General features: G+C 35.7%; 4 protein-coding genes across 5 annotated transcripts; 2 read left to right on the forward strand and 2 right to left on the reverse strand.

Annotated features, from left to right (window-relative positions):
• Nucleotides 1-782: 782 nt before the first annotated feature.
• Nucleotides 783-3,414, forward strand: LOC114408738 (putative receptor protein kinase ZmPK1). Its single transcript, XM_028371891.1, has one exon. It carries the CDS (start codon nt 861-863, stop codon nt 3,270-3,272), a length of 2,412 nt encoding a protein of 803 aa, XP_028227692.1. The 5' UTR covers nt 783-860; the 3' UTR covers nt 3,273-3,414.
• Nucleotides 3,415-6,694: 3,280 nt separating this feature from the next.
• Nucleotides 6,695-9,442, forward strand: LOC114408739 (putative receptor protein kinase ZmPK1). The gene has a single exon (XM_028371892.1). The coding sequence runs from the start codon at nt 6,778-6,780 to the stop codon at nt 9,172-9,174; it is 2,397 nt and encodes a 798-aa protein (XP_028227693.1). The 5' UTR covers nt 6,695-6,777; the 3' UTR covers nt 9,175-9,442.
• Nucleotides 9,443-13,340: 3,898 nt separating this feature from the next.
• Nucleotides 13,341-14,766, reverse strand: LOC114408740 (putative receptor protein kinase ZmPK1). The gene has a single exon (XM_028371893.1). The coding sequence runs from the start codon at nt 14,616-14,618 to the stop codon at nt 14,070-14,072; it is 549 nt and encodes a 182-aa protein (XP_028227694.1). The 5' UTR covers nt 14,619-14,766; the 3' UTR covers nt 13,341-14,069.
• A 7,613-nt stretch (nt 14,767-22,379) lies between these two features.
• LOC114408741 (protein MRG2-like) lies at nt 22,380-26,716 on the reverse strand. 2 transcript variants are annotated; one of them, XM_028371894.1, is made up of 11 exons: nt 26,400-26,716; nt 26,229-26,285; nt 26,116-26,129; nt 25,886-26,031; nt 25,118-25,158; nt 24,769-24,873; nt 24,520-24,599; nt 23,910-24,079; nt 23,490-23,594; nt 23,293-23,375; nt 22,380-22,671 (listed from the first exon to the last, which is right to left on the reverse strand). In XM_028371894.1, the coding sequence occupies exons 1-11, from the start codon at nt 26,568-26,570 to the stop codon at nt 22,486-22,488; spliced, it is 1,158 nt and encodes a 385-aa protein (XP_028227695.1). In that variant the 5' UTR covers nt 26,571-26,716; the 3' UTR covers nt 22,380-22,485. The 2 variants fall into 2 exon arrangements, with proteins under 2 accessions (XP_028227695.1, XP_028227696.1); XM_028371895.1 differs by having other exon boundaries at nt 23,510-23,594; nt 26,400-26,714.
• Between the last annotated feature and the right edge of the window lie 201 nt (nt 26,717-26,917).

Here is a 26,917-nt window from a genome sequence, read left to right on the forward strand (position 1 = left end):
GAAGACAAAAATAGTTTGTTCCATATCCACATAAAATTGGTGAGAAATAAAGATAAAAAGAGAAACACATAAGGTGTGGAATATATATATATATATATATATATATATATATATATATATATATACATATAAATGGGTGCACGCGCGGGTCACTCAATTTATTATGAAAACCGAAAAAAAAAAACATGTAATTTTGTCACGTAACGTTAACATTTATATTTATATAGTGCTGATTTTTTTTTTCCTCTCACTAATTGCGTACATTCATCAACCATCTTATTGTATTCTAAAGATGTGTGCACATATAAAAAAATAAAAAAAATCTCTTAAAAAAATATAAAAATTAAAATAACCACAATTGGATATAATTATATAAATATAATGTGACATGGGGAGTAAATTATTTTGATGAAGTCAACAAGAAAATAGCATTAAAAAATATAAAAAATATTTGATGACGAACATCCATAGTACTACGAGGCAGGTAAAGAGAGAAGAAAAAAATATAATTATAATAAAATAATAATACATAAATTATTATTTATTTTAAAAATTTATCATTATCTTTTATTTTTATCTTTTTTTGTCATATTATAAATTTTATTATTGTAATATTTTTTTCTTCTCTATATGTGTATGATAACATAGTAGACGTTTGTTAAATATTTTATTTTATGATACGATAAAAAGAGATAAAAAAATGAGAAGTGTTGAAAAGATATTAAAAATAAGAAGACACCAGTGTATGATTATTCAAATAAAAATTGTAGATGCATTTAAGTACTAGTAGAGAGGTTCCGAATCAACCACAACTCATCGTGCATGTATCTCTCTATCTGTTCATTCCTGTACTTTATGCTATGCGCATGGTTCTACTCTTCCTCCTTCTCCTCTTCGTCCCAACCTCCTTTGGGACAATAGAAAGACTCCCAGAAGGTTCCTCACTTTCCGTTGAGAAACAAAACGACACCATCGTTTCATCCAACGGCGATTTCTCAGCTGGATTCTTCCAAGTCGGCGACAACGCCTTCTGCTTCTCGGTATGGTTCACAAGGTCCGAACGACCCACCGTTTTATGGATGGCCAACCGCGACAAGCCCGTCAACGGCAGAGGCTCACACCTCTCCCTCTGGAAAGACGGTAACGTCGTTTTGACCGACGCAGGCGGAACCATCATCTGGGCAACCGCCACCCTCTCCTCCTCACAACAACTACACCTAAAGCTAAGAAACAACGGAAACCTCGTTCTCCTCGCTTCCAAATCCACCAATACCACCATCATTTGGCAAAGCTTCGATTCCCCAACGGACACCCTTCTTACTCTCCAACCACTCACGGAGCAAGCGAGCCTCGTTTCCTCGAGAAGCACAACGAACCATTCCTCGGGATTCTACAAACTCTACTTCGACAACGACAACGTTCTTCGCTTACTCTACAAGGGTCCCACGTTGTCCAGCGTGTACTTTCCAGAGCCGTGGAGGCTTCCAATGGATATAGGCAGATCCACCTACAATGTTACCAAAACCGCGGTCTTAGATTCCTTTGGACGATTCACTTCCTCTGATGGCTTCCAATTCCGCTCCACCGATCATCCCAAAAAACTGTTTCGAAGACTCACCATGGATCCTGACGGTAACTTGCGTTTGTATAGCTTCGACGAGAAGCTTAAGACGTGGCAGGTGACGTGGCAGCTTATTCCCCAACCGTGTACCGTTCATGGCATTTGCGGAGCTAACAGCGCGTGCAATTACGATCGTGTTGTCGGAAGGACCTGCTATTGTTTAAAAGGGTTTAAGGTTAAGGATCCTAATGATTGGACTCAGGGGTGTGAGCCCGAGTTCGATCCTTCTGTTTTTTCTTGCAACAGTGGCGAGTCTATGGGTTTTCTCCATTATCCAACCACGGAGTTGTACGGCTATGACTGGAACATAACAGTGGTTAATAGCTTGGAGGAATGCCTGAATCTATGCCTGGAACTTTGTGATAAGTGCGTAGCTGTTCAATTCAAGTTCAACGATGTTGCTAAGTATAATTGTTACCCCAAAACGATGGTATTCAATGGAAGGTATACTCCTAATTTCGACGGAGAGATGTATCTGAAGTTGCCGCAAGCGATTTTGGGCTCATCTGCCACGCCTCTTAATAAGCATTCAACGATGAATTGTACCGCTGGTTTGTCTCAACAGTTGGAGAGGTTTTACGAAGCGCCTAGTAGAAACTCCACGTTGAGTTTCTTGGTTTGGTTCGCTTGCGGGATGGGGGTGTTTGAGTTGTCCACCATTTTCCTGGTGTGGTTCTTCTTGTTCAGAACCAGCAAGAACTCTGAGACGGTGGATCAACAACGGCACCTTCTTTCCGCCACTGGGTTTCAGAGGTTCACCTACGCAGAGCTCAAAAGCGCAACAAAAGGGTTCAAAGAAGAAATTGGACGAGGAGCGGGTGGGGTTGTTTACAAAGGAGTACTCTATGATGACCGTGTTGCGGCTATTAAACGCTTAGGAGAAGCTACACAAGGAGAAGCTGAGTTTTTGGCGGAGATAAGCACAATAGGCATGTTGAACCACATGAATTTGATTGACATGTGGGGGTACTGCGTTGAAGGGAAGCATAGGATGTTGGTGTATGAGTACATGGAACATGGGTCCTTAGCGGGCAATCTTTTTTCTAATACCCTTGATTGGAAGAAGAGGTTTAACGTTGCTGTGGGTACAGCGAAAGGTTTGGCTTATTTGCACGAAGAGTGTTTGGAGTGGATTTTGCATTGCGATGTGAAGCCTCAAAACATTCTCCTTGACTCGGATTTCCAACCCAAGGTGGCGGATTTCGGTTTGTCAAAACTTTTAAACAGAGACGAGCGTGGGAATTCTACTTTCTCAAGAATAAGAGGGACACGAGGTTACATGGCTCCGGAGTGGGTTTACAATCTGCCCATAACTTCCAAGGTGGATGTTTATAGTTATGGGATTGTGGTGTTGGAAATGGTGACTGGAAGGAGCCCTATGGAAATTCACAGCCTTGAGAACAGTAGGGGCATAGAGCAGCGACGGTTGGTGATGTGGGTAACGGACAAGATAAACGATGCACCCACGAGTGGGTTTTGGATTGAGGAGATACTTGATCCCAACTTGGAAGGCCAATGCCAAGTTTCGCAAGTTGAGGTTTTGGTTAAGGTGGCTTTGCAGTGTGTGCAAGATGACATGAATCAAAGACCCTCCATGAGCCAAGTAGTGGAGATGCTTCTGTCCCATGAAAATAATGTGCTCCCTCGTTAATCTTTTTTTATTTGTTTGTCCTTGTTTTTAATTTTTAATTTGCTGCTATGTAATAGTCCACGGTTAGTTTTTACTGACTGAATTTTCAATTTTTCAAAAAATTAATAAACCTCAACTATGTCATGATGCATTAATTATCTTAGATTATGGTTGCTCTAAACAAGTTTAATGAAAGAGAGAAGTGTCCTAATAATTTGATTACTGTTAATTTTTTAATCAATTAAATTATTTTTTTTGCTATGTAATAATGGTCATCTTCTCATTAATAATTTTTTATTTTTTAAATTAATCCTTGATTATTGTTTTTTAAAATTTAAAAATTGTAATTTTTTAAATTAGAAAATTGATTAAAGATAATTTTAAAAGTCTGAATCTTAAATTTTTTAGGCTCTTTATGTTATGAAAAAAATAAGTTTTAGTTGTGCTATATTATTTCTGATTGCAATATTATTTTAAACATCAATTTATGTTACGTAGTAGAGTCAGCACGTTGGTTGGTAGAAATTGGATCAGACAGTTTTGCATTTTTGCTGCTCCATGTATACTGCAGAGTAGTTTTCTTTACAATAAATTATGAGTGATTATGAACTACATCATTTTCATTAATTTTCATATGATAAATGATTAAGTGTTATAATATTTTCCCCCAAATTTTAAAGTTTGACTATATCATACTAATTTTTCTCATTTGTCACATGATCCTGAAGCATGTAAGCATTTATCCTTTTTGACGTGGAAGGGTGAGGGAAAAAAAGATGTGGCAGTGGTAAATTTTTTTTATTTTTTATTGTGTTATTTTTTCTTATGTAAAATATTGTTTGAACCATAATTTATCTGAGTGTTCACTTGTTGAAAATGTTCGATCGATTCAATAAATTTATTTCATAATTCTTTATTTAATAGGTTTGATTTAATACAATTCATTTTTCTGATCACTATATTTAATGACAAAGCTGAGTTCCCACAACTAAAACCATCCACGGCTAAATTTGGGTCAATTTAAGGCAGCTGAGTCTATTGTGATAATACTAACAAATCAGCAATGCAAACCTAGTTCATTATTTATTTGTCCCTGTATTTGTTTGTGTCTGAGTTTTCAATTCGTACCTAGTTTCACATAGTCCATTGGAGTCATCAACCAATATAATATGTATTGTTAGTTTGGTATAAGCACAGAATCGAATTGGTATGCCCTACGAGCTATAGCAACTTGGCAAATGGCACTTATTTTATGCATCAATCCGTGAGGTTGGTGAAGGTTTTTTTGGCCTAAGTTGGCATCAACGCCGCACAGTGACACATCGTCCGTTTTATTTTCCTATTGGAATTTTACGACAACTTGCTATTTTTGTCAAACAGTCTTTGGTTTTTATAGCTTTTGGTACCGTGTATGACACGACTGTCAGATGATTCCTTCGTCTTTTTATGCTTCTAAGAATTATTTAATTGGTTTAAATATAATTTTAGTTATTTTGTTTTAATTGAATCTGTAATTATAATTCACTATTTTAAAATTGAGAGTTTTATCGTTTTACTTTTAAAAAATTATAATTTTAATCTTCTGATTTTAAAATATAAACATTCAATTCTCTTATTTTAAAAAATTTATAATTTTAATTAAATTCTTAATTTTATTTACATTTATTTTTTTTAATTCAATTGAACCTTAAACTTAACATATTCATTTAAAATGCTATCTAGATATGATTTTATTAATTACAAAATAAGGAAAAAATAGACAAAATAAAGATTAAACTAAAATTATGATTTTTTAAAATATGACTACATAAATTTGATTTTGAGAAAAATTTCATAAACTTAAATAAATTTATGTTCAATACAAAATAATTTTTTGTAATTCCATTATTATATATATATATATATATATATATATATATATTATTTTATTAAATATTTATTTATCTCTTTCGATGAACATTATTATCTTCGTTGTATTATTAAAAATGACATCAGTATAAGTTTTCTCTTCATATTTAGAATTTTAGACGCCTACAATAAAGAATTTAGTCCTCTTAAAAAATTTTCTTTCCAGAAAATTTGAATATTGTTTTGTCGTAAGTTAACTATTTTTATTTTATAACAGACGTATTTAATTTATCTTGTGTGATTCTTAATATTACCAGAAGCATTAGCTAACAAGGAAATCTTCAACTGGGTCCGAAAAAACTGAAAAGTCAGCATAAGGATGCAAGTGAATGTCACCCCTGGATATCAGCTGAAGCGCCATTAGTTAATCAGAATCATAAACAACCTCTTTGTAACCAGCTTTTCCTAATTTTCTTGGAGTTAAACTATATATATATATATATATATTTGGGTGTGTATATTTATAAATTCTTTATTGATCCGCTAGGGTCGTGTTTTAGCAACCTTTATTAGTATAATCTTCTCTTGTTTTGCATTATTTTGTTATGAACCAGAGGACGTAATTTAAAATAATTAAACTATTTTTGTTAAAGTATTCAGTCTTTCTCTCTTACTTTATTTATTTCGGCCGAAACCCTACTTGTACAGTTATATCCAAGCCCAAATGAAGTACATCTTGGGTGCAATGTTGCAAATCAGCCAGTGAAGAGCGAATAGATACGGGGTAACATTAGCATCTTTAAGCTGCGATAGTGTCCTTCCTCTATGGTTATTCTTTTTTCTTTTTGAAAAATGATATTTGTATAACAATTTATACAATAAATCTTATAATAAAGATTCTCTCAAGATTCTTTTTTACTACTTCGCTCCGTAATATTTTTTTAATATTATTTTTTACAAGATTCTCTTTAAATTATTTGTTATATTAATTAGTTTTTATCCAAAATATTCTTAATTATTTATAATAATATTATAAATTAATAAAGATAAATTCATTCTCAAATAAATATATACTTAATTAATATGAAAATCCTTATATTAATAATGCATGAAATTAATCTCCTTTTCTTATACTCTTATTTTTTATACTACTTAGAATCTTTATTTTTATAATAAAAAATAGATATTTAAACATTTATAAGTAAAAAAAGTGAAACTTTTTTAAAAAATTAAAATAAACTTGTACTATTTTTCTCGGCATTAGAAAGTCATCCATTGGTTTTACTTTGGAAACAAAAAACCAACTACTTTCAACATCCCTAAGTTAAAGTCTATAAAGAAAAATCACATTTAGAACGAATTCATGACTGAGATATCAAAACCGCGTTAGAGCTCACTTTTTTTTTTTTTTTTTTTAATTTCCGTCAAAGTTCTTGTTTTCTTTTTCCTTTTTTTTTCATTTAATATTTGTAAAATAATGTATGAATCCGTGACTAGAAACGATTTGATACTGCTGCACAAAACAAGTCAAGCAAAACCTAGTCAAGACGACGAAGACCCAAAATTAGTTCTAATTAAATGCAACCTGAGTTTCTACGTAAGACATGCCTGTCGTATTGTACTTAGATTTTAGAGTATATATATTGAGGCAGATCAAAGTGAATTATAAGCCGAACCCATGGCTGCAATATATACTTTCTCGTTGATCCTTCTCTCTCTTGTTATGTGTCTACAATTATCATATTCAGCAGTGGACACCATGCATCATGGTTCATCCCTCTCAGTGGAGGAACCAAAAGATGTCATGCTCTCACCAAATGCCATGTTCTCTGCGGGCTTTTATGCTGTTGGTGAAAACGCATATTCCTTCGCCGTTTGGTATTCCGAACCCAATGGCCGACCCCCAAACCCAACCTTCGTATGGATGGCAAACCGTGACCAACCAGTGAACGGCAAGCGCTCAAAGTTTTCGCTACTTGGCAACGGCAATCTCGTCTTAAACGACGCTGACGGCTCCGTCGTTTGGTCGACGGACATTGTTTCATCTTCCTCCGCAGTGCATCTATCTCTCGACAACACCGGTAACCTCGTTCTCCGTGAAGCGAATGACAGGCGCGACGTCGTTTTGTGGCAAAGCTTTGATTCCCCTACGGATACCCTTCTGCCTCAGCAAGTGTTCACGAGACACTCGAAACTTGTCTCTTCTAGAAGCGAGACAAACATGTCCTCGGGTTTCTACACCTTGTTCTTCGACAATGACAACGTTCTTCGTCTTCTTTACGATGGTCCTGATGTTTCTGGCCTTTACTGGCCAGATCCATGGTTGGCCCCTTGGGACGCTGGAAGGTCCAGTTACAACAACAGCAGAGTTGCTGTGATGGACACACTCGGCAGTTTTAATTCCTCAGATGATTTCCATTTCATGACTTCTGATTACGGCAAAGTCGTCCAAAGAAGGTTGATCATGGATCACGATGGAAACATTCGTGTTTACAGTCGGAGACACGGTGGAGAGAAATGGTCTGTTACGTGGCAAGCCAAATCAACACCGTGTAGCATTCATGGAATTTGTGGCCCCAATAGTTTGTGCTCTTATCATCAAAATTCTGGCTTGAAGTGCTCTTGCCTTCCCGGGTATAAGAGGAAGAACGATAGCGATTGGTCTTATGGCTGTGAACCGAAAGTTCATCCATCTTGCAAAAAAACAGAGTCTCGGTTCTTGTATGTACCCAACGTTAAGTTATTTGGTTTTGACTATGGGGTCAAGGAAAATTACACGCTCAAGGAGTGTAAGGAGTTATGCCTTCAATTATGCAATTGCAAAGGGATCCAGTATACCTTTTACGATACCAAAGGGACTTATACCTGCTACCCAAAGTTGCAGTTGCGGCATGCCAGTAGTATACAGTATTTTACTGATGATTTGTATTTGAAACTCCCAGCAAGCAGTTCATATTCTAATGAGGGGTCCACAGATGAGCAAGGTCTTAATTGTTCTTCGAGAACGATAAAGATTGAGAGGACATATGACAAGGGTCATGAAAACAGGTATGTTAAGTTCTTGGTTTGGTTTGCAACGGGAGTGGGAGGACTTGAACTTCTGTGCGCATTTGTGGTTTGGTTTTTTCTGGTGAGAACAACGGGGAAACAAGATTCTGGTGCAGATGGGCGGGTCTACGCTCTGGCCGGTTTTAGAAAATTCAGTTATTCTGAGCTGAAACAAGCCACCAAAGGGTTTAGTCAAGAGATAGGAAGGGGTGCAGCAGGGGTTGTATACAAAGGTGTGTTGTTGGATCAACGAGTTGCGGCAGTGAAGAGACTGAAGGATGCTAATCAAGGAGAAGAAGAGTTCCTCGCGGAAGTAAGCTGCATTGGAAGGCTTAACCACATGAACTTGATTGAGATGTGGGGATACTGTGCTGAGGGAAAACACAGGCTATTGGTGTACGAGTACATGGAGCATGGGTCTCTTGCAAAAAATATCGAGTCCAATGCATTGGATTGGACCAAAAGATTTGACATAGCCCTTGGTACAGCAAGATGTCTGGCTTATCTTCATGAGGAGTGTTTGGAGTGGATTCTACACTGTGATGTGAAGCCCCAAAACATACTTCTAGATTCTAATTATCATCCAAAGGTAGCGGATTTCGGGCTGTCCAAGTTGCGAAACAGAAATGAAACTACATACTCTAGTTTTTCAACGATACGAGGAACAAGAGGTTACATGGCTCCTGAGTGGATTTTTAATCTACCAATCACATCCAAAGTTGACGTTTATAGCTATGGAATTGTTGTTTTGGAAATGGTCACTGGAAGGAGCATAACAAAGGATATTGAAGCCACAGATAATGGAGTAGTAAACCAGCATCTCAGCATGGTCACGTGGCTTAAAGAGAGGCAGAAAAATGGATTTACGTGTGTTAGTGAAATCTTAGACCCCACGGTAGAAGGAGTATATGATGAGGGTAAGATGGAAACTTTGGCTAGAGTGGCTCTGCAATGCATAGAGGAAGAGAAGGACAAGAGGCCCACCATGAGCCAAGTAGTAGAGATGCTTCAGGAATCTAGCCGCTAAACTCATAATCGGTGATCCATAATCACAAGATGAGTGTCATTTCATAAATTATTGTGATGATCGATCACCAATTGTGATAAGACTGATTTTGTGATCAATCATCATAACCAATTACGTACTTTCTTCAGTAATATTTTAATAGATGCCAGTGTTTTTTTATCATAAAATGTTAAATGTAATTGGTTAGTTTGTTGTTGTACTTTTCTGGTTGAATGTTAATCATCCCCTCTACTTTAAATCTCTTAGCGTTTATATACTTGAGACTCAAGAAGAATTGTATATCCTTTCAGTTTTTATTGGATAGACTGGATTAAGATTCATTAACTTGAACGTCCAACGTTTCAACCTAAATACAACATATATAACATATATTAGACCTAAAAATGGAACAAATTACATTTTCATACTTAAATACTTCTGAGTTAGGTTTTTTTTTAAGACAGGCCTAATTATAGAAACAATTATAAATAAAGTATTAACTCTTGGAATTAATGTGTGTGAAAGTAATAAAATTTTCTTTATTTCTCTATACCAGTTTAGGTTTGCAAATAAGAGTTGTAAACAACGGGTTAAGGTCACTTCAATTCTTGTGTCTTACCGATTGATGTCATCATAATTGGTGTGTCATGAAAGTCTTGCTAGGTTCTAGAGAGGATTGGGAATTATGGAGAAAAATGAGGCTAATTTGTCGTCAAACGAAAAAGATACTTTATTAAAATTAAAGACAGAAAGAAGAATCAACAAACATATACCTTTATCTTTACTAATTTATCATTATTTATTCTTTTAGCATATGCATGATCTTATAGTGTGCCGATTTGATTGCAAAGATGAGAAATGAGAGTGATGTGTCCTTCTAGCTTTTGGAGTGTCCCCGCTTCTGAGTTTGCTGCTGGATGTGGATGATAGGGGTGTGATTCATCAGCGGCTAGTTTGTTTTTTTCTTCTTTTTTTTTCTTACTTTTTCTTCTGTTGTTATAGACTCACACCAAAAAAATACTAATTAAAAGAATTATTAGAAACAATCATAATGTGAATACACACTTAATTATATTATTGTATTTATTTTTATTCAAATCTAATAAATATTTTAAATCTAACATATTTAGAAACTTATACAACAATATATTTTTATCCATGTCATATTAGTTATTGCTTAATTACAATATTATTGCTTATTTTGAAGTGGTCTATTCTGATGGAAGTTGGTATCTTTATACACATGCAAACATGTTCTGTTAAGTTATTTTATATGTATAAATTTGTTAATAAATTAATTTTATTAAATACTTTGTCCAATTAGTTATTTTATCAATTTTAAATTTTCAATTAGCTTTTGACTAATTTTTTTTAATTAGTCAAGCAAAATAGAACCTTAGCCTAAAATTATGAATAAATTACACGAAGAACCTAATAGCTTACTTCATTGATGTCACTTAAAAAAGCAGTAATATATAGGGTTTTTTTAATATATAGGGGAACGTTACTCTTGAAACTAATTATTCAATCATATATACACGTCTATGCACATCATTTAATGATAAAAGTTATTAAAAAACAACATAATGGAAGGTTATATGCAGCCCTACTCATATGCAATTATGATTAATATATTTCTAGGATTAAAACACATTTTACACTAATCATATATAATACATATTGTTCACTTATTCAAATCACATACTAGTTTTACATTGTACACTGAACATAACACTGGAATCCTTGGGTGAGATAATTTATAAGAGGACACTCTTTTTGTGATGATCAGTGATTATCATTTTCGTACCTAGCTAGCCAGATTTCTGAAGTATCTCTACTACTTGATTCATGGTGGCCACTCTAGCCAAAGCTTCCATCCTACCCTCGTCATAACCTCCTTCTACGGTGGGGTCCAAGATTTCACTAACACACTCCTTTGTATACAACCCCTCCTGCATCCCTTCCTATCTCTTGACTAAACCCTTTGGTGGCTTGTTTCAGCTGAGAATAACTGAATTTTCTAAAACCACTCATGGCCAGATTATAGACTCGTCCATCTACACCCGAATATTTTGCCCCCTTGTTCTCACCAGAAAAAACCAAATCACAAATATGCAAAAAACTTCGAGTCCCCCCACTCCCCCTACAAACCAAAACAAGAACTTAACATATCTGGTTTAATGACCCATGTCATATGGTCTCTGAAGCTGTATCGTTCTCGAAGAGCAACGAAGACCACCATGCTCTTCTGTGGAACCCTCATAAGAATATGAACTGGTTGCCGGGAGTTTCAACTACGAATCAGCATTAAAATACGGTGTACGATATGCATTCCGCAACTGCAATTCGGGTAACGGGGGCAAGTGTGTTACGAACCAAGCACAGGGAGGGAAGAATAGCCTAGCTTCGAGGGCTACCTCCATAAGAGAGAAAGATAAGGAAGAAACTTGTTTTTATTTCTCTCCCTTTAAAGGAAAGATCATTCCTACAAATATAGAGCTAAGTTTGGATCGAAAAATTTAACAGGGGAATTCATTTTTTCAAAAAATTTAAAATGATTCATGATAAAATAACTATTGATATTTTTATGAATTATTTTGATTGACTAAAATAGTGAGATTTCAAATTCCCTCAAAAAATATAGAATTTGAAATTCTTTTTTTTAGAGATATTCACTCTAACTCATGTTCTTCCTTGTGACTCTTTCTCGCTCAACACTCACAATTACGGGTGACCAAAGTTTTTACGGTCAATATTGACATAAGTTGTTTTTCACTGACGTTGGCTGAGGTTTTTTCGATCAGAATTTTTTTGTATGATGTTAACCAAAGTTATTTTTTGTCGATATCGACTAAGATTTTTTTTAGAAGATGTTGGTTAGGATTATTTTCTCACTGATGTCAGTCATGGAAAATTTTTGCTAACGTCGGCCAAGGATTTTGTTTTGTTGTTGTCATTGAGGTTTTTTCAATTGATGTTGACCAATAATTTTTTTGGCTGATATTGGTTAGATTTTTTTTATTCACATTGGTCATGACTAACTTTTGAGTAGACACCTGTTAGGGTTTTTTGACCGACATCAGCTAGATTTTTTCAACCAATATCGGCTAGGATTTTCTTAGCTAACGTCGGTTAGGATTTTTATACTGACATCGACTAAGATTTTTTGGCTAACATCAGCCAGAGCTATCTCTTAACCACATTAGCTAAGTTTATTTGTTGATGTTGGCTAGGGTTTTTTTGCTAACACCAGCTAAGTATTTTTTACTGACATTAGGCATGACTATTTTTAGTCTACATCAACTAGGTTCTTACAGTCGACATCCACTAGTGTTTTTTTGGTCAACATCGGTCAGAACTATTTTTTAGTCAACATCAGCCAAGGCTATTTTATAGCCGATGTTGGATAAGATTTTTGTCCGACATTGGTCAGGGCTATTTTTTAGCCAACTTCGACTAGGGATTTTTCGGCTAACGTTGACCAATGATGTTTTTCAGCCGACATCGGGTAGGTTCTATTGGTTGGCATCGGCCAAGCTATTTTTTAGCCGATATTGGGTAGATTTTTTTGTCAACGCCTACTAGGATTTTTCAAGCCGATGTTGGCTAAAAATAGCCTTGGTCAATGTCGTTTGAAAAGACCCTAGCCGGTATCGGACAAACAAACCCTAGCTAACATTGGTAAAAAAATCTAACCAACATTGACTGAAAAATAGACTCAACCAATGTTAGTCAAAAAATAACCTCGACTGACGTCAGCTGACAAATATTCTCGGCATACTTTGACAAAAAAAAACCTATTTGATGTCGATCGAAAAGTAGTCTTGGTTGATGTTGATTTAAAATAATCATTGGTATTGGTTAGGCAAAATAACCTTAGTTAAAATTATCAATATTTTGTATTTATAAATTATTAAAAATTAAAAATATTTTCTAATTAATATTTTAAAATTAGATTGTATTTATTTTCTATAAAGTTTAATATTAAAATTTCATCTATTTAAAATATAAAATTGAAGTTTTGCATATGGAGGAAATTGAATTGTCCTATCAAAACAAAGAATTTAAAATGAAAGAAATTTGAATTGATTTATCCAAACAAAGCATTTGAAAAAATGAAAGAAATTAAAATTAAAGTAATTCAAATTTTGGACATTTCAAATTCTTTGAAATTTTAAAATTCCTGATCCAAACACAAGACACAAGGTAACAAAAAGGATAAAAACAAATAACAAATATCCTAAATAACAATATTATTCTTTTTAACATCCTACTATCCTATTAGCACGTTTTGCTCCTGCTAGCCATTCTGCACCTAGTCCTTCAAGTGAGCTGGTGGTACACTCTTCCTTTTGGGCCTTGTAGCCCTTACTTCTTGCAGACCCCCAGTATCAACTGTATCAAAGTGTCACGTTCAAAAGACATAGGGATATTGGATGCCTTTACAATTGCATAATTCAAGGCATAACTCCTGACACTAATTGAGCGTGAAATTGGTCATGATTGCATAGTCATAGCCATACAACTCCACGTTGCGTATATACAAAAATCGAGACATGGTTTTGTTGCAAAGCATAGAGAATATGGGTTCACACCCATAAGATCAATCGGCATCGTTCTTCCACTTATACCCGGGAAGACGAGCATTCTATACTAGAATTTTGATGATAAGAGCGCAAACTATTGGGGCCACAAATACCATGAATGTTACACGGTCTTGATTTGGCTTGCCACGTAATAGACCATTTCTCTCAACCGTGTCTCTGACTATAAATGTGAATGTTTCCATCGTGATCAAGGACCAATCTTCTTTGGATCAGAGTGCCGTAATCAGATGTCAAAAAGTGTAAATCATCTGAAGAACTAAAATTGTCGAGCGTGTCCATGACCGCAACTCTGCTGTTGTTGTAAGTGGATCATCCAGCATTCCAAGATGCCAACCAAGGATCTGGCCAGTAAAGGCCAGAAACTTCAGGGCCATCGTAAAGAAGACAAAAAATGTTGTCGTTGTCGAAGAACAAGGCGTAGAAACCAGAGGACATGTTGGTCTCACTTCTAGAAGAGACAAGTTTCGAGTGTCTCGTGAACACTTGTTGAGGTAAAAGGGTATCTGTAGGGAAATCAAAGCTTTGCCACAAAACGACACCAGTAGCCTGCGTTTCATGCAAAAGGAGGTTGCCGGTGTTGTCGAAAAATAGACGCACAGAGGAGGACAGTGAAGCGGTGTTTGTGTACCAAACGAGGGACTCGTCAACGTCGTTTAAGGCGAGATTGCCGTTGCGAAGTAGCGAAATCTTTGAGTCCTTGCCGTTCACGGGCTGGTCACGGTTCGCCATCCATACAACGGTTGCGTTTCGAGTTTGGCCGTAGGGTTCGGAGAACCAAACAGCAAAGGAATATGCGTTTTGGCCAACGGCATAGAAGCCAGCAGAGAACATGCCGTTTTTTTTATGAGAGCATGACATCTTTCGGGTCCTCCACTGAGAAGGATGGACCTTGATGCATGGTGTCCACTTCTGAAGATGAAAGTTGCAGAGATATAACAAGAGAAACAAGGATCAACCACATTATAGCCATGGAATAACACTATGATTCCACTTATAATTCACGTTGATCAGCCTCAATGTATATATACTACAAATTCAATAGAAATGTCTTTTTTACAATGTTGTCTACAAATTAATGTACGTTTCATTTCATTAGAATTATATTACTAGTCCCATCGATCTAACAGCTGACTATTTATTTCCTAGAATATATAAACAGTGCCTTCGTCATTCTGACATTTGCTAGGTTTACTTACGCAGGCTGTGTGACGGGGACTTTTTGTCTGAAGAACACTGTTTCACTGAATATATAAACATGCATTACACCAAAATTTGTATTTATTTAGTGGCAATTACGTAGTTGCAATAAGTTAATTGCCACTGAAACTCATTCTGAACAACGTTTGCGCATATATGAACATTGATTAATAAAAGGTTAACTTATAATAGGAAAAAGCTAAAAGTACTTAATTTTTTCTAGCAATAAAATGAATTTTTACTGGTACACACGGTAATTATCGAAAATATGAATATGCTGAGATTAAATATTCTTAATTAAATATTTTAGCGATCATTTATATTCTCAATTAAAGATACAATAATCTTCACCAAAAAAATAATAATTAAAGATACAATAATCATCACAAAAAATTGTTAGAAATAAGGCTTTTTATGTTTAGGAAAAGTGTTTAGGAATATTGGAAACTTTGAATAGAAACTTGATAGGAAGGAGAATTCTTTATGGAGGAGAGAACTTTGTATTTTTGCTTGATACAAATGTGTAGGATTACATCTCTATTTATACTACTCTAAGGAGAACTCTAGACACACTAATTCTAGAGAGTTCTCAACTCTAGAGATCCAAAGAGTATTCTAGAGAATATTACAACTATAAGAAATATCTAGACACTCCAAACACTACAAGAATTCTCTAGAAACATGACCCATAATTACTTAAGCCCAAAATAACTAAGTCCAAGGAACCAAATAATTAATTTAGGCCCAAATTAAGTTTATATTTCAACATCCCCCCTTAAACTTGATTTGTGACTCCAAGCATACTCCTTAGCTTCACGAAAGTTTCCAACTTAAGTGGCTTTGTAAAAATGTCGGCAGCTTGATCTTGAGACATCACATACTTCAACTTTACCTCCTTCTTCTCAATGCATTCTCTTATGAAGTGGTAACGGGTGTCGATGTGCTTACTTCTTTCATGAAAGACTGGATTCTTTGCCAAAGCGAGTGCTGATTTATTGTCAACACATATTTCCATAGGTTCTTCTTGTGGCATTTTTAACTCTTTCAACAAGTCCCTTAGCCAAATTGCATGACAAACGCATGATGTGGCAGCGACATACTCGGCTTCACAAGTTGATAGTGTGACTATTGGTTGCTTCTTTGACATCCAAGTGAAAGCAGTATCTCCCATAAAGAACACAAAACCAGTAGTGCTCTTTCTATCATCCAAGTCTCCACTCCAATCGCTATCACTATAGCCAACAATGTCATAATTGTCAGAAGAGTAATAGTGCAAGCCAAAGTTTGTTGTACCTTTGATGTATCGAAGGATTCTCTTTGCCGCCTTGAAGTGAGTTGTGGTTGGAGCTTCCATGTAGCGACTTACTACTCCTACAGCATAGAGAATATCCAGCCTTGTACATATCAAGTAACGTAAACTTCCAACCAAACTTTTGTAAAGAGTTGGATCCACATTCTCTCCTTTTTCATGCTTGCTCAACTTGCTGTCACATTCCATCGGGGTGCCAACTGGATTGGCGTCATCCATCTTGAACTTCTTAAGGACTTCTTTGGCATAGCCTTCTTGGGTGATGAAAATTCCTTTGTCTTCTTGTTTTACTTCGATGCCGAGATAATATGCCATGAGCCCCATATTCGTCATCTCAAATTCATTTGACATATCTTTCTTGAACTCTTCGAACATGCTTGGATTGTTCCCTGTAAAGATCAAGTCATCTACATACAAACACACAATCAAAATATCTCCACTTTGCGCTTTGATATAGAGTGCATGCTCATATGGACACTTGATGAAGTTCTTGTCTTGAAAGTACTTGTCGATTCGAACATTCCAAGCTCTCGGTGCTTGCTTGAGACCGTACAACGCCTTCTTCAACTTCAAGACTTTTTCTTCTTGCCCTTTTACTTCATAGCCCAGTGGTTGCTCAATATAGACTTCTTTTTCGAGAAAACCATTCAAGAAGGCTGACTCATCATAGTCAATTCCTTGTCTTTGACTATAGCCTTTAGCCACCAATCTTGCTTTGTATCTCTCCACTTCTCCTTTAGCATTCTTCTTTGCCTTGTACACCCATCTTACTCCAATTGCTTTGTGTCCTCGTGGAAGTGTAGTAAGTTCCCACGTATCATTCTTCGTGATTGACTTGATTTCTTCGTCCATGGCGTCTTTCCACTTTATGTTTTCCGCCGCTTCTTGATAGCTTAGAGGCTCACAATCACCAAAAAGACAAAAGAGGTTAATGTCGTTTAGGTTTTTGGTTACCTCATAAATCTCTTCAATGCTCCTTAGTCGCGGTGTCCTCTCACTTGAACTTGTTTCATCCAGCCTTGGTGTCGGTGATGTAATATGTTCCTCTATGATTGGTTGTTCAATTTCATCATCTTCTTCAAAATAAGGAAGAAAATCATACTTATCTTCTTGAACACTCCAATCCCAACAATCTTCTTCGTCGAACTCCACGTCGCGACTTATGACGATCTTTCTACTATTTGGATTATAGAGCTTGTACCCCTTGGATCTTGAGTCGTAACCTACAAACACGTACTTCTCACTTTTATCATCGAGCTTTGTCCTCTTTTCGTCTGGAACATGGGTATAGGAAATGCTTCCAAACACTTTGAGGTGAGAGATCCCGGGCTTCCTTCCACTCCATGCTTCTTGTGGTGTCTTCTCATGCACGCTTCTTGTTGGAGAACGGTTTGTTAGGTAAACTGCACATGCCACTGCTTCAGCCCAAAACTCCTTCGGCATCTTCTTGCTCTTGAGCATGCTTCGCACCATGTTAAGTATGGTCCGGTTCTTTCTCTCTGCTACTCCATTTTGTTGTGGCGATCTTGGCACTATCAGTGGGCGACGGATTCCATGGTCTTCACAATATTTGTTGAACTTATTTGAAGTGAACTCTCCTCCTCGATCAGATCTCATGGTCTTGATGGAAATACCACTTTCTTTCTCCATGAGGGCTTTGAACTTCTTAAAGTTTTCAAACACTTCTGATTTCTCCTTCAAGAAATAAACCCAGGTTTTTCTGGAATAATCATCAATAAAGAGGAGAAAGTACTTATTCTTACCAAATGAATTGGGTTTGATTGGTCCACAGACATCGGTGTGTATGAGCTCTAGCGGCTTTGTTGCTCTTGTTGTTGATTCCTTTGGAAAAATTTTACGAAATTGCTTCCCAATTAGACATCCTTCGCAAAGTTGGTCTAGGTGGTTGATGCTAGGCAAGCCTCTCACCATCTCCTTCTTCGCTAAACGTTCTAGACCATCGAAGTTGAGGTGCCCGAACCGTAGATGCCATAGCCACGAAGAGTCGGTATAGCAAGCCTTGAGACACTTTGCCACATCATTTTGAATGTTCAAGAGGAACATTCTATTCTTTGACATAGGCACCTTAGCAATCAAGTTATGTCTACAATCTCTTAAGAAAAGACTATGTTCTTTCAAATGGATGTCATAGCCTTTCTCTAATAATTGTCCCAAGCTCAAAATATTATTCTTCATGTTAGGCACATAGTAGACATTGGATATGAATTGATGACTCCCATTCTTCAAACGTATGAGAATTTTACCTTTGCCTTTGACTGATATCTTTGAGTCGTCTCCAAATGAGACATTGCCAGTTGCCGCTTCATTGATCTCCACGAACATGCTTTTATCGCCACACATGTGGTTGCTTGCGTCGGTGTCGAGGTACCACTTGTTTCTTTTCTCTTCAAATTTGTTTTGGCACGCGAGTAGCAAAGTTTCTTCTTCTCCGCCTTTTTCTTCTACAAAGTTAGCTTTCTCTTCAACCTTCTTCGAGAATCTACACTCGGATGCATAGTGACCAATCTTGTTGCAATTGAAGCACTTGATTTGTGATTTGTCATACCTCGACCATGAATTTCCTCTTCCACGACCTCTTGTTACTTGTGGATTCCAACTTCTTTCTCCATTGTTGAATTTGTTGGAGTGGTTGTTGTAACCACCTCTTCCTTCTCCTCCATGTCCTTGTCCACGTCCACGATCTTGGCCGCGACCTCGTTCTCTTTGGCTCTTATAATTTGCATAGTTTGCTTCCTTTACGTTGAGTTGTAGTAGTTGCTCCGTAGCCTCCTTTTGTTTAATTTTTCTCTTTTGTTTTTCTTCGTATGCTTGTAAGGAACCCATGAGTTGCTCAATAGTCATGGTCTTTAAATCCTTGTTTTCTTCAATGTTGGTAACAATGAAGTCAAAACTTGGATTTAAAGTTCGAAGTATTTTTTCCATGACCTTCACCTCATCAACATCTTCACCATTTCTTTTAAGTTGATTGACTACGGCCAATACTCGAGAAAAATAATCAGAAATTGACTCGGACTCCTCCATAAACAAACGCTCAAAGTCATCTCTAAGAGTTTGAAGACGAATCTTTTTTACCTGCTCAACTCCTTTGTTGCAAGTTTGAAGCTTATCCCATGCTTCTTTGGCCGTCGTTGCGTTGGATATATTCTCAAATGTATTTTCATCCACCGATTGATAAATGAGAAAGAGAGCTTTCTTGTCTCTCTTTCTTGACTCCTTCAACGTCTCCTTTACACCTTGGCTTAGCGAGGCTTCATCTTGTTCCTCAAAGCCATTCTCTACGATATCCCACACATCTTGAGCTCCTAGTAGCGCCTTCATCTTGATACTCCAATTATCATAGTTGTTCTTTGTGAGCATCGGCATTTGGAAAGGAAAACCTCCATTCGCCATCTTTTGAGGATCTTGAAGCTCTGATACCACTTTGTTGGAAATAAGGCTTTTTATGTTTAGGAAAAGTGTTTAGGAATATTGGAGACTTTGAATAGAAACTTGATAGGAAGGAGAATTATTTATGGAGGAGAGAACTTTGTATTTTTGCTTGATACAAATGTGTAGGATTACATCTCTATTTATACTACTCTAAGGAGAACTCTAGACACACAAATTCTAGAGAGTTCTCAACTCTAGAGATCCAAAGAGTATTCTAGAGAATATTACAACTATAAGAAATATCTAGACACTCCAAACACTACAAGAATTCTCTAGAAACATGACCCATAATTACTTAAGCCCAAAATAACTAAGTCCAAGGAACCAAATAATTAATTTAAGCCCAAATCAAGTTTATATTTCAACAAAAATAAGTAGTGACATAAGATAATACTATAAAACTAAAAAGACGAAGTTTAAAACTATCTTATACCTTTTAAAAACAATTTTCATGATAATTTTTTAGAAAATAATGATATATTATATTTGGATAATAAATTTAACAATTTACTCGCCACTAATAAAAAGTATGTAATCCAAGTCTGATTTTATCAATTAAAAATTTATAACCAGGACAATCTTATACGAACTGAATTGGATCACGCATAAAAAAAATATCATGATGTTTAACGCTTTATTATTTTTCTCATAATACCACTACCCTCTTTTCAAGTCAACGATTAAGGAATTCTAGTATTCTTGAATATTCTCATAACGTCTTGATTTGGTAAATATATATTATCCTGTATTGGCATAAATATAATCATAACTTAATCGCAACAAGGGAATTTATAAAAATATAGTGAATTATTGCATTAATAATGATGCAAATTAATGAAGGTTACATAAGGAAGGAGGAGGCCTGGCATCTGGTGATGTGACTACTGACCATCGTATTACTTTACCCATGGTTGTCATCAGCATTAATGGATTATTTGGTTAAAAGGAGGGAAGAAGGAGGGATTTTAGGGAAGGTTTGGTTGGAGAGAGGAAATTATTATTAAAGGAAATTTTCAAAAAATATGTTTTCATATTTTTTTTCTCTTTATTTTAATTCAAATATGTTTTCTCATTTTTCTCTTTTATACAATCAAACACACTTAATGAAGGAGAGGGGAGGAAAAAAGAAGAAAGAATTTTTTTTTAATTAGATATCTTATTTGGTTAAGAGAAAGGGACAAGGAAGTTTAATGGAGAGAAGAAGAAACAACTCTTTTTGTTATTTGGTTCATGTAGGAGAGAAATTTTAAAAATTTACTTTTATATTTTAAATTTTAAAACACGAGTAGAGTTTTATCTTAGTCAATACACTTCGAAATATTTTAAATTCATCCATCTCCTCCAAGTGCCTCCAATATGGGAGAGGAGCAAAATTTGGAACAAACATGAAAAGTTCAACGGAATCCCCCCCTTCCCCTTTCCTCCCATTCATTTTCCTTAAATCAAACATCATGTAAACAAAATAAAATGAAATAAGAATACAAAAAAGAGATTGTACACTTATATTGTTGTCCAATTAAAAATCTGACTTTCTATTATTTGTGATACTTTGTTGAGTGTAACAGAAATCAAATCGAAACGAGCCAACGGTTTCAAAAAAGAATAGAGGAAAAAGTGAAGAGTGTCTGCATTGCAGCGAGTTGAGACTGTTTGTTTGGGTGTAGGATTTCAAGAGAAGTAAATGATGATTTTATAAAGATTGAGTGAGTGTTTGCCTTTTCTGTTCTGTGATGGAATTGTCTTTGAAGAAAAAAGGACATCTCCGAAGCCTTTTCAAGAAAAAAAAAAAAAAACCTCCAAAAATGTCGCTTTCACTCAATATCCCTAATCCGCCACCACCACCAACGCTCTCTTTGACCACCCCTACATCGTTACACCACGAGCCATGTGACCCCTAAACTTGCCCGGCTAATAGTAAACCCTCAAATTTTGGATGAGAAATGAACCCTCTTTTTTTGCCCTTGACAATGATCGAGAAAAAGGTAAGGAAAAGTGCATTGCAGAAAATTAAACTCGAGCATTCAAAATTAATGTTCTGTATATAAGAGAGTGCATCCTTAGATATGATCATCCAATCTTTAACAACAAATCACTATAAAAGAGAGTACACTCTCACATATGATCTTCCAATCTCATATCCTTCTATACTTACAAAACCCATGCTAAGTCGAACATTAGAGTCAAAGTCTTTTTACAACTATCACACCATTCACATTTATCTAATTTGTCAGCATAAAATTTAACATGCAAGAGACCGTGGTAGGAAGTTAGGAACTAGGTCTGTGCAAAAACTGGTTCGGAAAAAAATCGAACCGAACTGGTTTCCAAACTGATTTAACCAATTCGGTTTTTAATCCAAATCTGCGAACTCGTTTGCGATTTGGTTCGAAACCGATCTGGTTCTAAATTGAGCTGGTTTTGATCCCGTTTATAATTATTTTCAAAGTCGAATCAGTTCTGAACTGGTTTCAAACTAGTTTAAAACTGTTTTCAGAGCTGAATTGATTTTGAATTGGTTTTCAATTTTTTTTTTTAAATGGTTTTCAAATTGGATTTTAAAACTTAATTAATGAAGCAAAAAATCTAAATAAGAAAGAGGAAAGAAATCAGAGACAATAAAACATGGGCATGAACAAATACTTTTACTGCAAAAGCAAAAGAAATGGGCAAATGAGCAGGCATTATGAAAAACTGAAAATGGAATTTCATAATCAGTATCGTGTTTACAAATTACTTTCCCAAGTTTAAAGCAAACTAAGCTAGTTTATCTTATAAATAACCAGGAAAAGTGATAGTCACTAGACTAACCAGAAGCAGAACTCCAGGAATGACATCAATTTGGCTAGGAAAAAAGTTTGCAGCCCTTAGAAGCATATGTAATTGATTCTTGTGTTCTTCCACATGAACAGGTTGCGTCCATACATAAACATATGCAGGCTTAACAAGGCAAACACACTGCAAAAAATCATTGTAACTATTAGTGCACCTTTAATATAGGTATTTTGTCTAAAATTATGCACAATAAACCTAAAGTGATAGAAGAAAAAAGCTCCATATTCTATCAAAACTTCATTAGAGTTAGAACTAATTAAACCAAGCAATCACTTGACATTTCCATCCTAATATCATCCAAAAGAATTCTGAAAGCAAATTTGGCATTTCCAATAGTTCAATAACAGTGAAGATCCAAACCAAAAGGTCCAAACTCCAAATTAATTGAGTACATAGCAATCCTAATGACTAAAAAAGATTAAAAAGAAGCATTCTTGATTCTTCAATCATCATCAAGTGTAAAGGTCAAGGAGACTGTGAAAAACATATTAAATCTAAGATTTCAGAAAACCAACTGTTGTTTAAAATTGAGGGTCAGTTAGCATTTTCCTTCCATAGAAGTTACACTCCCTGTACCCTGAAAACACCGAGTTCCCAAAACTAAGTTTTACACTTACCAAATCTGATTTCACATCATTTTGATGAAAAAAGTAAACTGCAATTGTGACAAGCATTCTATACCCGCACCAGCTCTGTGAAACTATGTACAAAGCAAAATCAATTGTTGTTCACAAGCCTAGTCACCTTGTTTGTTGGTGCTGTTCTCAATACCTTCTGCAACATGATAAGTAGAAAGGAAGAATGTGCTCTGGTTTTTTTGCAAGAACCTGCACCATGAAATGGATAGTTATGCATCAAAGTTTGTATGTAAAATTCCAATTGTCAACAAAATTATTTCTCCCAATTAAATTCATCACCAATGACTATTTTTAACATAAAACCTGGAGGAAAACATTGAAACCTGAGAAAGTCAATTAAGTGTGCTTGAAGTTCCATCAATGTCTCCTCTTCAACACTAGCATGAAACAGTAACTCGGGCAGCTTAACTTCAAATTTCAAATCCAGAAAAAAGAAAAGGCACCGGTAATTAGAATCCCAAAGTATTGGAAAACATAATAATAAAGCTCTACCGAAAAAAGACTTTGACAAAACCATGAGCTTATAGCAATAAACTCATGCAAGCCTGAACCCAAAGGGCCAGCATTTTGCTGTCCACTCAGGGAGGAATAACTGCACTACCATCTGTATTTCTATTACAACTTGATGCAACAATGAGTCGAGAGTCATGACAAACTAACTAAAAGTTGAACTTGAAACCCATCATATAATAAGCTCGTCTTGTGGCAGACAAACGAGCATACCAAAGAGACGTAACAAATGCTCAGCACCATATATAGCAGAAGGAAAGACATTGGCTGGACAAGCCTCTTGGTACTGTTGGCGCTCGTTCTTGTACAAAAGCATCACTGGCAGTGCTTTGTCGAAGTAACAAGACAATCCTTTCATAATTTCTTCAACTGAATCACCCACCCTATATCAAATGCAGTATTAAATTGTAACAGTAAGCACCATGAGTAAAAAATATAAAGACTGTACTACACCAAAAACAGAGCCGCAGGAGTGGTGAAGAATTCAAGATGCTGAATAATGACAAAGCTTAAGAAGTAGATTCTAGACAGACTAATCAAATTGAAACTTTCTACTCGGGATGTGGCATTGATCGCCCAGAAAAATAAATTAATATTCCAAAAAGTTGAAAAGAAGTGTAAATGACCTGTGAAAAGATTTTGAGGCAGAGGTTTACTCTAAATAAAAATAATAATAACTTCAGTTTAAAATAATTGCTGACTCCAGGTCTCTGTTCAAACTGCTTAACTTTGAAATAATTTGATCACACTTCAATTCCCAATATAGAAAAAACATTTAAACATCAAGCTTAAAAAATGGAGGAGTGAGTCAGCATAAACTTACGAGCCACATTTCTTCAATCTGTAATCAAAATAATTTTTCAATATGCCTTTCACATTAGGAGTACGAGGGAGTTTAACAAGCTGCAGAGGACAAAACATAAATTCAACTTGAAAATGACTTTTTGGAAGTAAAACTGTGTTCTGTAACAATTAGCAAGCTACATCTGGAATATCAACTTGCTCCTAAAGAAAATAAGGCATTGAGTAATCTTCGTAAATTAAATTAATATATTGAAGATTATATCGCTACCTTGCCGAGATGGGTAATAAACTCACAATCATCAACTAATTGTTTCTTTAGTGTTGGAGGAATTTGAATGTTAACAAGCTTGTCAGGATCAACTGCAGGTTTTCCCTACAAATAATCAAGCAATAAAATCAACTAAATTTACACTCTATAGGCCGAAAATGAACTGTGAAGAACCATCCTCTTACCCAAGGGACAAAACATCAGTGAAAAGTTTTCAACATTTACACTGGAATTGTCCAACTAATTTGACTAACAGTTATATTGATGCAGAAGAATTCCATGAACTTTAAAGAAAAGTGGATATATGACAAGTGCCTTGTATAAATTGAAACTTAAAATGAGAGAGTACCTTGATGACAGATTCATTCCTTCGTTTCCTGCCTCTTGAAACTGCATTTCATTTTTCCCCATAACATCTCAGATAAATACTCAGAACAAAGACTGAAGTAAAAGTTGGTTTTTACATATTTGCATTTGGTAATAAACCATAAAGTCCTTTTAATTTACAACATATGTTACGAGAATAACTAAATTAAAACAAGAAATGCATTGAGTATTAGACTGTATATCCTCTTGGCAATGGCTGCCAACGTTCAAGTAAAGAGAAGAACTTAGCACAAATGCAACGCATTGTACAAGGTCAGATGCAAGGCATTGCACACGGTTATATCTATGTTCTGTGGGGGGATCCAACTAAGCACAAGGATTTTCTATCATTTGCCCCAATATATATTTACAATTTCCTCAAGTGTCGACTATGACTATCACTCAGATAAATTATTTACCATGAGATCCCTTGTGACAACCTCTTCATAGGACTACAAAACATACAATTTATGCTTCTCACTGATGCCTCTTGTGGTCTTCTTTCAACGTGTCCAAACCACTTTGACCGATTTTCTTTCAACTTTTCCTCAACTAGTGCTACATCAATCTCTCCTTATATACAGTCATTTCGTATCCTGTCTTATTTTGTGTGGCAACATATCCATTTTAACATTCTCATTTCTGCCTCTCTCACCATTTTCTCTTGTTCCTTTGAAATCCAACATTCACTACCATAGAGTGTGGTCATTGGGATTGAAGTAATTAAAAGTGCAGAAAAGAAATATCTGACCGTTAGTAGGCTTGGACTTCGCCAGAGAACCACGCGGGACTTTTGCATTCTTATCATTGCCAAGCTTCTCGTCAAGGTCATGTTTTTTGCGCATATTTTCCTCGGTGTGTTTCATCAAACGATCCAGGTCAAGCCATTCATCCCATCTGCGGGAAAACACAGAAGGCTTGCAAACTAAGCCCGTAGTTCTTAACAGAACGTCGAATAATAATAATAATACGCTCACTCACCTCTTCTTCCAACCCTGAAAAAAAAAATGAATTGAGAAAATGAGAAGGCAGCAGCAGCAGCAGGTAACGGAATCGCTTATGAAAAAAGGAGAGAAATGTTATAAGATGCTTACAAGATAGTGAACGAGGAATTGCCATCCTTTAGTGTTGCGGTACTCAACTTGCCTCACCTTATAAACAAGACAAATATTTCGGTTTCAAGAACTAGAGAGTATAAAGTAATTTTGGAATTTGGGGTAAAAGAATAAAGAGAGAGAGAGAGAGAGATTGTAATATTGTACTACCTTGGCTTCGTAAAGACAATCAGAATGATTGGTTAAGACCTTTTCTCCTACGGCGTAGGGAGCAGCAAAGGAGATATGGTTGCGAGTTTGAGTATGAGTGGTGCTGCTGCTATTGGAATTGTCGTCGGTAACCTCAGTGCTTGTTGTTGTCTTGGAAATCCCCATTTCCATTACTACTTCCTCTCTTCCAGCGATCAGATTGATTCCTTATCCTTCCCAAAGAACAAGAATCAATTTCCCCTCCTTAAACCCAAAACCAACCAAGATGTATGTATGTATGTTTTCTCACCCTCTTATTTTCTTCTCTATTTCGGTCAACTAGGGGTACCACCCACTTTATCTTAATGGAAATAATTCAATATTTTACCGCTGTTAACATTGATTTGATAAGAGTTTAATTTAAATTAATTTATTCTGTCATTTAATATGTACCCAAAAAAATACTTCCATTTAATCATAGGTCACAAAAAAATCTTCAAATTAAGAGTTAAACAAAAATGACAACAACAAAATTGGAA

Source organism: Glycine soja, chromosome 4 (assembly GCF_004193775.1).
Source record: "Glycine soja cultivar W05 chromosome 4, ASM419377v2, whole genome shotgun sequence".
Lineage (NCBI taxonomy): Eukaryota > Viridiplantae > Streptophyta > Magnoliopsida > Fabales > Fabaceae > Glycine > Glycine soja.

What these genes read in the sequence shown, in the direction of transcription:
- LOC114408740 (XM_028371893.1), bottom strand. Translation starts at nt 14,618, where the DNA reads ATGTCATGCTCTCATAAAAAAAACGGCATGTTCTCTGCTGGCTTCTAT.
- LOC114408739 (XM_028371892.1), top strand. Translation starts at nt 6,778, where the DNA reads ATGGCTGCAATATATACTTTCTCGTTGATCCTTCTCTCTCTTGTTATG.
- LOC114408741 (XM_028371894.1), bottom strand. Translation starts at nt 26,570, where the DNA reads ATGGAAATGGGGATTTCCAAGACAACAACAAGCACTGAGGTTACCGAC. An exon ending in GGAATGAATCTGTCATCAAG is followed by an intron (nt 24,874 to 25,117) that starts GTACTCTCTCAT and finishes GATTATTTGTAG; the next exon opens with GGAAAACCTGCAGTTGATCC. An exon ending in GAACAGCACCAACAAACAAG is followed by an intron (nt 22,672 to 23,292) that starts GTGACTAGGCTT and finishes GATTTTTTGCAG; the next exon opens with TGTGTTTGCCTTGTTAAGCC.
- LOC114408738 (XM_028371891.1), top strand. Translation starts at nt 861, where the DNA reads ATGCGCATGGTTCTACTCTTCCTCCTTCTCCTCTTCGTCCCAACCTCC.